This window comes from Cyphomyrmex costatus, unplaced genomic scaffold, assembly GCF_001594065.2.
Source record: "Cyphomyrmex costatus isolate MS0001 unplaced genomic scaffold, Ccosl1.0 scaffold5, whole genome shotgun sequence".
Classification (NCBI taxonomy): domain Eukaryota; kingdom Metazoa; phylum Arthropoda; class Insecta; order Hymenoptera; family Formicidae; genus Cyphomyrmex; species Cyphomyrmex costatus.
In genome coordinates this window covers 4862303-4873380 of record NW_017279267.1, presented here as the reverse complement: position 1 = coordinate 4873380, position 11078 = coordinate 4862303, and the positions used below count along the sequence as shown (strand labels likewise).

At 44.0% G+C, this 11078-nt stretch overlaps 1 protein-coding gene across 1 annotated transcript in view; it reads left to right on the top strand.

The window, feature by feature from the left end:
- LOC108778341 (protein trachealess) overlaps positions 1 to 11078 on the top strand; it is an 84063-nt gene that overhangs the window by 16650 nt on the left and 56335 nt on the right. Inside the window, exons 2-3 of the mRNA XM_018545496.1 lie at positions 572 to 604; positions 6561 to 6608. Of these exons, the coding sequence (XP_018400998.1) occupies positions 572 to 604; positions 6561 to 6608 (81 nt within the window). The remainder of the gene's footprint in view (positions 1 to 571; positions 605 to 6560; positions 6609 to 11078) is intronic.

Here is an 11078-nt window from a genome sequence, read left to right as displayed (position 1 = left end):
AAAATCTTTTTTTTTTTTTTTTTTTTTTTGAGGGGGAGGAAGAAGGCGGATTTATGATTCAACGAGGAAGAATAGAAAAAGGGACCCGAAAAAACGAATGTATACGTGGCACCATTCAACCGCAAGATTAGGTTCGCGCGCAATTTACGACAGCGATTTTATTCCTATACGAACTTTCATATAAAAGCTTTTTCCTGTAAGCTGCGACACGGGATTTGGACTTTGGGGCTAAGCATTAAGAGAGGCATTGCGTCGATCAGGCGCACCGCGACGAATTAGTAATACTTGTACAAGCTTCGATTTCAACCGGGTTGCTTATAGAGAACGATACCACGATACATCGAAATAGGCGTTTGTATCTTTAAACCCTCGTTATAAAAAGATCGTTCTTAAAGCACGAAAAATGGTTATCTCGATGAATTGGCTTTATCGTAATCGAAATAGACTAAAGTACCTAATTTTGTAAATATATATATAATATATATATTGATGAGAATATTGATGAATTATTTATTATAAAATATCTACAGTGATTAAAGTAACTACAACAACTTTTTCCAATTCTTTCCAGGTATCGAGATGACGCGCTCTGTTGGACAGACAGGTAAGGAACTCATTATATTTCCGTATTAACTTGTTCTCGCTTACATTCATTGACGCGAATTACGCGATCGAGAAAGCTTATACGATCTTCGCAAACGTTATTCACCGATGACCGGGCGGCATCTGTAGCGCGTCAGAGCGAGGAGGAAACCAATCTAACTAATAATACAAAGCGAGGGTATGAAAAAGGAGCGGTCTCGATGGACGGCCGAAGAGATATAAAAGATCTCGTTGGCGAGGTGATTGATACAGAGAGATCGACGTCGCGACGCAATTCCATTGTTCAAAGTGAGCGCTGCGGCGCGCACGCAGAAGCAACGAGCGAAGCATCGAGGTCTGGCACGAGATTCTTACCCACGGATATAAATCAACTCTCTTCGAGTGACGAACGAACGCAGAATCGGCACGAAGCCGTTTCACGGACCACCGTATGTATACACGCGTGTATACGCAAGGCTTAAAGACCCCTGTATCGGATTCTGCCCACGAACAATTTTGTCAAAATTCTACGAGAGAGAGGAAGGTACAATTTCTTGCACTGAAAAAAATTGTACCTTCCTCTCTCTCGAAAAAAATAATATATACAAATACTTATGGAAAACAGCCAAGCCGAACAATGCATTTTATCATCGTTACATTCAGTCTATCGAATACTTATCAGCTACTGAATCTTGCGTGTCCTCCAACGTGAGGAGGAGCTGTTGCACCTTCGAGATTTTATTTGTAAAAGATATACAAATAGAAAATTGACGAACGTAAAAGAAAGTCGACTTAAGCTTTACGATGTTGTTTACGACGATCCGTGTTTATTCGGAAAAAAAAAAAATACACATATCCGCGAACGGATTTCCATTATGCATAATCACGTGGCGCGTAGGAAAATATAATTAACGACGGCGACGCGGACTCTCGTATCGCCGTAATTAACCGCGAGCGATTTCACGCTAATTGCAAACAACGGAACGCGATTAATGACGCGCGGATCGTTATCGGTTTACTCCCGTGTCTGTACACACTTCTCTGTCACTCGCGAATCTTCGAGCTGTCACTCATTTACCGCGTTCTGCATGAAAAATCTCACGCGCCGTGGTATTTGAACGCGCTGAAATTAATGAGACATCCTCCAACACATTATACGTCATTACGGTATCGCGGGAAATATATCTCGACGATAAATAAACCGCGCGTGTATTATAGCGATCGAGTAAAATATTGGAGGGAAAATTATCTGAAATAGCACGCGACGATTGCGAGAGCGTACCGTTTTAGCGTCTTATATGGTATAAATTATACAGATTCAAAGTGATTATTAAGCAGCAGAGGCGATTGATCAATGAGAAAAGGAGCACTAGGATAAAAAGATGCACAAGGGCTATCTGCGAAACTCGTCCGGAGCAGGTTGATAATTATTGAAGTATCGATTAAATGCTCCGTTCACCTTGATTGATCAGCATTTATATCGTGGGTACATCTACCTTGTCGGTTCCCTACAATTTTAAACCGGGTGCCCCATCCTCCCATCGCGGGCTTTTAAGCTGTAATGCGGCTGTTTTCGTTCCCGCTAATAGCGCCGTTAAGAGAGCGAAATGTTAATTATATTACTCATAATCGCCAACGCAAGATTATCTGCTGATGATCGTTTCTTCCAATTTTCATTGTACACACCACGGTTGAGAAATTATCGTGATTTACGATTAGTTCTACAATCGTTATTGTGAAGAGAGCCGAGGTCTCGCTCGAGATTTCCAATTATAAATTCATAAATACGCGGGCGAGGAGAGACGAGAGAGATCGTATCGTCGAGAGCGCGGAACGTCGGATCTCGTCGCGATGGGGGAATCGTGGGCGAAAAACACGACGAGAGGTTTCGCCAGCGCGCGTGTCGTCCGGTTTTCTCCCGCTCGAATTCGCGCTCCTCGCGCGGCGGTTGCGAGTTCACCGAGCCCTTAAAGAATCGCGGCCGCACGTATTTTTTTGCCGACCACCGCGATTTAACTGGATGTCGTTACTACGTTGTCCGGGCATTGTTGTCGGTCTCCCCGGGCCCCGTTCATCGGTTTGCCCTCGCCCTCCTCGCCACCGCCGCCGCCGCCGCCGCGCCGCTCCACTCCCTTCTCTTCTCTCACATCCCGCGTTCGCTCACTCGCCGCCGATCTCCGATCCTATATTTATTGTATCGAAGAGACCAGAGCCGCCGCATTCCTCGCGCATGCGCCGCTCCCGCCTTACTCGTCCCTCCACGAGAGATCACCCTTCGCGTGCCCCTCTCCCTTCTCCTTCTTCACCGTCGCTTCTGCTCGCTCGGTTCCCTCGCTATTCCATCTCGTCACTGTCGACGGTTCGTCCATATACCGAGATACACGCGCGGACCGCAGGTTGCACCTTTTCTCGCGAAATTCACTTCGCATGGCCGATTTTCCTCTCTTTTTTTCCTCTTTTTTTCCTTCTTTCAATTCGCCCGATCGAGGTAGCGTTAACGAGAAGAATATGAAAGAAAGACAATATTGTTACGCTTGTCCGGATAGTTGTAATAGCGTGGCACTATTAAACCAAAGCGTAAAAAGTAAAACCGCATTTTGCATCGCCTTAAGCGGTAACTCGATCAGCCAGAAAATGTCGACGCGTTTAGTCCTCTCGCAGTTATACGGACAAGTATACCTTACGCAAAAACGTTTCTTACTGAATCCCTCGCTCGATTTCCCGTTTCGAGAGATCAGTGTCTATTACGGTTGCGAAAAATTCTCTCTTTATTTTATTCCAGCGCCTTGTGTGAATAAACCTTGAAAATAATTTCCCGTTTGCAAGAGAATCGACGAGAGAGAAGGACTATAAGGGCGTCGAAACAATGAGGTTGTACGGGTAAAGTAACGTTCGCGGAATCTCTATCGCGAAACAACGACGACGATGACGGCGAGAAAGAAGCTCTGGCAGCTCGGGAAGAAGGATGAAGTAACGAACGAGAGACAGACGCGCTCGAAGTAGACGAGGCTGATGTTTTATGCCAAATTAAACGATACTATCCCGTACGCCACCTCGTAGAGACCAGTCTTCGTTCCACTGCCATTTTCGGAAAACCGCATTTTACACCGGCTTAGCTGACAAAAAGCGTGTATAATTGCGCACAATACGGCGGACAGCCCGACAAAAATCCAAGCGTCGTTTAATAGCACGCGAACTTTGGAATCACGGCGCGACAGTGACCGAAAAACACGCGATGCGCGATGGTCCGTGATTCTAATGCCGCGGCTAAAACCAACGTGTGAAAAACAGGGCGGATTTACTACTGTAGGGTGGACTGTACGATCCGCGTACACCTATATATATATATATATATATATATATATATATATAGGCGTACACCGCGCGACGAAATGCTTTGAACGGATCCGATACCTATTAAGATCGTAGAAAACGGATCTGCCTCGAAATTGCCTAGTCAGGATGATCCTTCCTGTCGATTCGCCACGCATTTTTAGCGCCAGCGATACAAAACACCTCGAGTTAGTCGCGCTGCATACCTAGCTACGCGTCCGATACATCAAATTACATCACTAGTGCAGCGGTTAATCCGTATACAGGACGCGAAAAGATAAGCTCTCTCTCTCTCTCTCTCTCTCTCTCTCTCTATCTCTCTCTGGTGTCAAACGTCATTGGTGAAACTGTAGAAAGAGACGTCGTGGGACCTGCCGCGATAATACATAGTTGCTTTCCATCTTCGCACAAGTGATATCGAGTCTGAATTACTTTAGTGACAAAGCAAATTGTGTAACAACACAGGTTTACAATCTCACTATTAACGAAGAAACTCAGTTGACACTCACTTGTCATGAAAAGGAAAACGTGCGTTCAACCGAGTTAATTAGAGAATCACCTAAATTTGATGTAAATGGGAAGCAACTAATGTGTCACGAAAAGTGGAACACATCGCGGTGAATGTATTGGATTCGATTCGAACGATCTGATCTGAAACGAATCTACAGAACTCAGCTATAGGGAAGGAATATAGAGAAAAGGTGTGCGAAGAGCGGAGAACGTGAACGATCGTCGCGGTACGCACGCGTGTACTTTGTGGTCACCCGTGGGGCTCTCCCCATTCAACCGGTGGCTCGACTCGCCCACTCGTTCGTTCATTCATACGCGGGGAACGCGATTTGAATCGATAAGCAAAACTCGGAAGCGCGTCTTCCTCCTCCGGTTAAATCCGCTCTTGACCTCCGGAGCGGCGAAAATCATCCTTCGCTCGCGCGTCTCATTGCGTCGCCTGTTGTGTAAACGTCGCTATCCACTGTGACTCAAGCCCTTGAGTTAAATAACATTTTGTTATTTTTAACTTAACGCACTATTTTTATAATTATAGTTTCAAAGTGAACAACGTATGCATGTGTAGTGAATAAATTTGACGATGTATAGAACAATTGATATTATAATTCAAATCGAGTCAATTTGACGTTATGAATTTAACAGCATTCCAGCTACAGCAATATAATAACAATGCTAATAAATAACGATAAACGACATTATACGACATGTGAATACACAACTAAGTAACGACAAGGCTTTATTAGCCTGGAGATTAGGTGCTTAAATGACACTTTGATATGTAAATTTATATACGTGTCCAATTCCGTAAACTGCGTGCAAATACTAATAAATAATAAATAAATATTAACTGATAAAGCACTAACGATGATATCATCTGTGCTCGCTTAGGTGCTTCTGCCGTGTCGCTACTGCAGCTTCGAAGCAAGACGCGACATAAGAAGCTGCACTTAATCGCATGAAATTCGAACCTTTTACAATTGACTGTTTAAATTCCTTTTTATTCGCGCGAAATGGAGACAGCGTCGATCCGTCGTAAGGGTATAATCCCATTAGATTTTAATCGATGATCCCTTCTACGCTTAGGGTCCGACTGAGGGATAAGGTTGCGGCGTGAAAATAGATACACAAGCTACCGCGGAGATACGACGTCGTCGTTTTATTGGCGTCGCGGGGTTCCAGATCTCACGGTCAAATGAAGACGGAACACTGACGCGTTCCGCTCCAGCCTGACAATGTTAAAACCTCGACTGTCAAACATTTCAGTCTTATTCATACGAATATTATCAATTTATTCCGACATAGCTTTCCATTTTATATCCATTCAGATCTATTTAGCGCTTATCGATGAGTGCTTTCGATGAGTTCGATATCCTAGCCAGACTGATAACGTATGAAGTATGATTTCCGCTCGATTTCTTTATCACCTACACTATTCTTCGTCATCGTGCAATAATATCATCTCTTCGATGAATGGTAGAAAGGTCCGTTAATATCCTCTCGCCTTCCCGCACAGCGCGGTTGCATTGTATTGGCGAGAAAAGGCACGCGCAGCAAAGATCGCCGGCTGGTGGGGATGACGTTTTGGGGTTGACGGGGGTGAAACCCTCGAAGAGCACGAGGGCTACACGCGCCGATGACACTTACGCACACGTTCTCAAGACCGGTCGTCGCGCGGATGTTCCCTCGTTTTACTTTCGATACGACCGCGTTCTAATATACCGAAGTTGTTTCGCAAATTGCGTAACCGGTACTGTTTTTGCTCGCATTAATCGCGCCGAACGTCGAAAAAAATTGTAACAAAATTATCGTAATTTGTGATCGATAACATATTGTGCATGTAGAACGTTTCACGTTCCACTGTGATCTTATAACAACTACTGTGCGATAAATCGACAATTCATCGCGACAAAAAAAAGTAGAGATGATTCATAGCAGCGCGAAAGACACGAGGCCAGTTTTTTCCTAGTACAAAAATTAGTTACGTCCATATTCTGTTAAACGTTAGTCGAGAGGGAGAAAAGAAATCTGCTAATGAATACACGAAATGTGGCAATCGGCAGACCACATATACGCGACCCCGCGTTTATACAGCTGCGGATGAACAGTAACGAATTTCACTCGTGGTTTCATTCTAGGAAACCGTCCATGGACGACGTCGGAAATCCTACCTCCGTCAACGCACGGTGAGTACTTCTCTCAGTCCCGATTCGCGTTCTACGAAATCGCGCAAATTTATTACGCACGCCTCTTTCTTATCTCAGGTAGTGTCCTAAGAACGGAGAACACAGAGGTCTGTGCAGATTTTAATACGTCTACTACCATATACACCGATGATACACTTAACAATCAAGTTACGTTCACGTTAGACTGAAATTCACATATCGGCGATTTTTGAAGGCGCCGCGCGCATCTCCCGTAAAAGGTAAATCGAGCATGTAACGTTCTTTCGGCACTATACGGATGATTACATTTTAACGATGTTACAAGCGCTCGTAACGTTCGTTAATATCGACATCCTCCTCCCTATCGAGTGTCCGAAGTGGCGGAGCGATTTCCGTAGGTAAAACCTTCACGGGTAAATCTTATCGACTACGATCTACCCTTCGTTCTCCATCGAGAGCGGCCTATCTGCCGCCGTAACAATTGAACCCGTAATAGAATCACATTTATTCTTATTACCCGACGAGGTCAACCGACCAGCAAAACTTCGAGACCTTCTCCTTACTCCCATTCGACTTCGGATCGGCTTTCCTAAAGCCATTCCACGACCTACGTTATTTTTCCCCCGAGCTCTCCCGTCGTTTTCTCGTCGCCATCCTACGCCGCGTTTTCACGGCTCGCTTTTGTTTACTCCCGCGCGGTTTCGATGCGATCCCAAATGAAAAGAGCATGTATCGCGAAATAAATACAAACGCTATTAACTGGAACAGAAAAATCGCGCGCGACGTGTATCATCGAGATAAGCGCAAGATGTAATCAACGCCGCCGTGTTTCGTTAGCCAACGATCCGACGTATTTAATATGTATAACCGTGACTCACGCACACCACCCACCTACGTCGCGCGAAGAATCTGCCACTTTGTATCTTGCTCCGCATCTCGTGATGTACCTTGGAAGTTAAACTGCAAGGCCATCAAAGACTTTAACCGGGTTATGGAGATGCCGCTTTCGAGATAAATCACAGAGTTTTTGCATAAAAATTCTTCCAACTGAACTTTGCGGGCTCTCTCTCTCTCTCTCTCTCTCTCTCTTGCTTTTTTTTTTAACAGGTGAAGTAAAAATGTTAACCTATGATACCACCTCTACACCAATTTGTCAGTTACGAAACTACATACAGAGTCAGTACGTAACGCGTAAAATATTGAAAAACCAAAACAGCGAATCATCGCAGAAGCAACGTACGCGATGATAAAGGACGGTGGGCGTTGCGAGGTGCATCGTCACTGGTATAACCGACGCCCGAGGCGACAGCCTTACGACGAGATGGGTTCTCTCGAGCCACCGTGCCGCCGCGCTGCATCTGACGAGAACTGTACGCAGATACAGAAATTTCGCGAGAACGGAGAAGGTAATCTCCGCGTATAGTGTAGTATATTTCTTCGTCGTGGCCCGCTTACGTGATTATTTTTTTCTTAACACGTTCCGTGCCGGGCTAATTTTAAGCGACTTGACCATCACGCTGTGTGAGTCATAATAGATGATCCATTTTTATTCTATTTGTTGATTAATATAATTTAATAATTGTAAAACGAATTACAAAAATTATTATTATCACAAATATTATAATTACGTATGTATGACGTCAAAAATTATTTTGTAATTAAACTGAAAAAAATTATTAAATTTTAATAAATACTTGTTTCAATAATACTAACTAAAGAACATTTCTAAATAGTAAATAGTTATCGATAAAAAATTATACTTAAATCAAATTAATGGCTCTTGTACCAAATAAATACATACACGTTTATATTTAAATACATATATATTTAGTTGCTATTATTCAAACAAATAATTATTCATAATTTATTAAAACTTAGTATATTCTTTCAGTGTACACGTATTTCTTTTCAAGTTGAAATATCCAACAACAGATCGAACGGGAAGTCAAACGTGGATGATGATTCACGCGGCACGGAAGGTGTTGAACCTCTCGCGGACGAAAATCTCGGCAGATCGGCAATTGCGATTTCGTCTTTCGGGAAGAGTTCGATGAGCGGTCGAGCCTGTCGCGAGCGCACGAGCGTTAGCAACGGAAAGAGACTCCTTCGGTGCCACCATTAATATTAATGCATTCCGTCGTATTCTCGGCCGTATTGTACTCGCGTCGACGACGACGACGCAGCCGCCGCGTCCAACAATATCGCCCTCGCGTTTCTGTAAATGACACTGCACACAACGCCCGTCTCTCTTTACCGCACCGACCGCGGAGCCGACCGGAGAGTGCGGCCGGAACGGAGCGGAGTTTTGTCTGGCGGAGCTGAATATTCACGCCGGCCAATAAATAAAACTCAAAGGAGGAAAGCGAAACAACGAGCCGCATTTTTCCCCGCTCGCTTTTCTTACTTCGTTGGCCTCTCCCCTCCCGAGAGGAGAGACCTCCGGAGAGAGAGACCGCATTGTCGCATGGTTTCCTCCCGTCTTACGAAACGCGCCGGACAATGCGCGTTTCTACGCTTTTGCCTCCGCTCGTAGCCGATGCGACGTCAATCTGCCGCTCTCGTTTCACCGTCGATTGCCATACCGAGAAGGCGCTACTCGATCTCGATGAGTGAAAATTGTATCGCGCAATTTATATTGTCACGCTTTAATTTCACTCGCATTAAAACACAAAAGCTTCTTTGAAGCAATACGCGTGCTTTCACGCTCATTGCATCAATTGATATCAAACTCGAAATGCATTGAATTTGAGTCATACGAATTTCTTACGAGAGTGCTGTGTATAGCAAGCAAGATTTAGAGAAGAGATATGTTCCACACAATCACAAGTATAATAATCACAGAGTGCTCGCTTCTTTCGAACAAAATTCTTTTCGAAATTCTATATCGGTCGATACAAAGTTACAGAATTTGACATTTTTGGATACGATATTACAACGGTAAATTATGTCGTTAGAAAGTTGTTGGAAACCTATTATACTGATAAGTGTCGTTCTACTTTTATTAATCACTGGAATGTCAAGAAAAATAGAATGATGTTTGTGCCGACTCGCGTGTCACTATAATGCCTGTTTCTACCAATGATTCAACTTTAATCTCTGTTCAACTTGCTCTTCATCTCTTTCTAATTTCTTAGAACTGGAAGAAGACGAAAAGTTAATTGAACGGAGATTAAAATTAAACTATTAACACCCACACTCACAGGAAAAATTTCTGGATTGAATGCCGTTACTCCTTGATCTACCATAAAATAGGATCGACATAGCGACAATCGTATTTATCGTTGAGAAAAAAATATTTTAGTCTTAAATGAAAAATTCTTTAACTCTAGAATAAAATAATCTTTATATTATTCTATTTTCTCGAAAAGGTTTAGATTGGTAGCAACCCTATAACATTCTTGAATTAATATAAAGAAGGACTGAGAAATAAGATTCGAGATGGGACATCCCGACATTCTGAAGTATTTCTAGGGGCTTATATATTTCGGATCCATTATTGCGTTGTCACCGCAGTTTCATAACAATGATAACGTGCGATAATCCTGTGTGATTATTCAGCATCATGCGTGAAAGGTACGCACTTTATGGCGTTATAGGGACATCGATAATGATGTATTCTAAACGTAAGAATATATGAACTTGAAATCAGATGTGTCACACTAAGGTCTTAAGATAACAAGTCAATCTTATATAATTCGAGGGAGAAGAATAGGAATTACCGGTTTAATTTTATACTGCGTAAAGTCGAGATAAGATTAAATAGGTCAAGAATATTTTTCGTTTCGTTATCAGAAATTCTTTCTGTGAGGGGATAGTCGGGAACGCGATCTCTTTCCCTCGACTCTTCCGGTTTGGCAGACGCCGACAGTGGGCACGATCGACCAGCATCGGAACGGAAACAGGTTGGTCGAGTTTTAAGCAGTCCAAAGACGTATCGCAAATTAGAAGAACGTGCGTCCGGCGAGTACACGTGGCGCCTGTGCCGCGACGTCGAATTTCAGCACGCGGCCCGCGTGCAGAATTCCTAATAAGTCAGCGCGGCTAGACAGAAGTCTCGCGCGCACCCGCGTATATTCGCATGCGGCCTGCTCGCGGTGGAGACGTAGCGACGTCACGGATACGTGGGATTCCTCTCGAGCAGCTGGATCACGTGCACCGGCGGAACGTGAGGCTAACTTAAATGCGAATCAGGAACTGCAACGCGCGCGCCACGCCGCGCCGCGTTGCGGATTTTGAATGCCGCTCGTTCCGATCTCGATTGTCTTTTTCTTTTTCTTTTTTTTTTTTTTTTCTACGTTTTCGCCCTCGTCAGCCCGTCACCTCTATCACTGTCCGACTTAAGAATCGAAAACTTATGCCGTCGAAACCGATCGACATTTTGCCCCGACCGGATATCGCCGAGGAGAAGCAAAGGATCTCGCACCGTCAGGAATTTTAAGCACGATGCTCATCTCAGTCGGTGCTTTCCATTTGATTTCACACAAATCGATA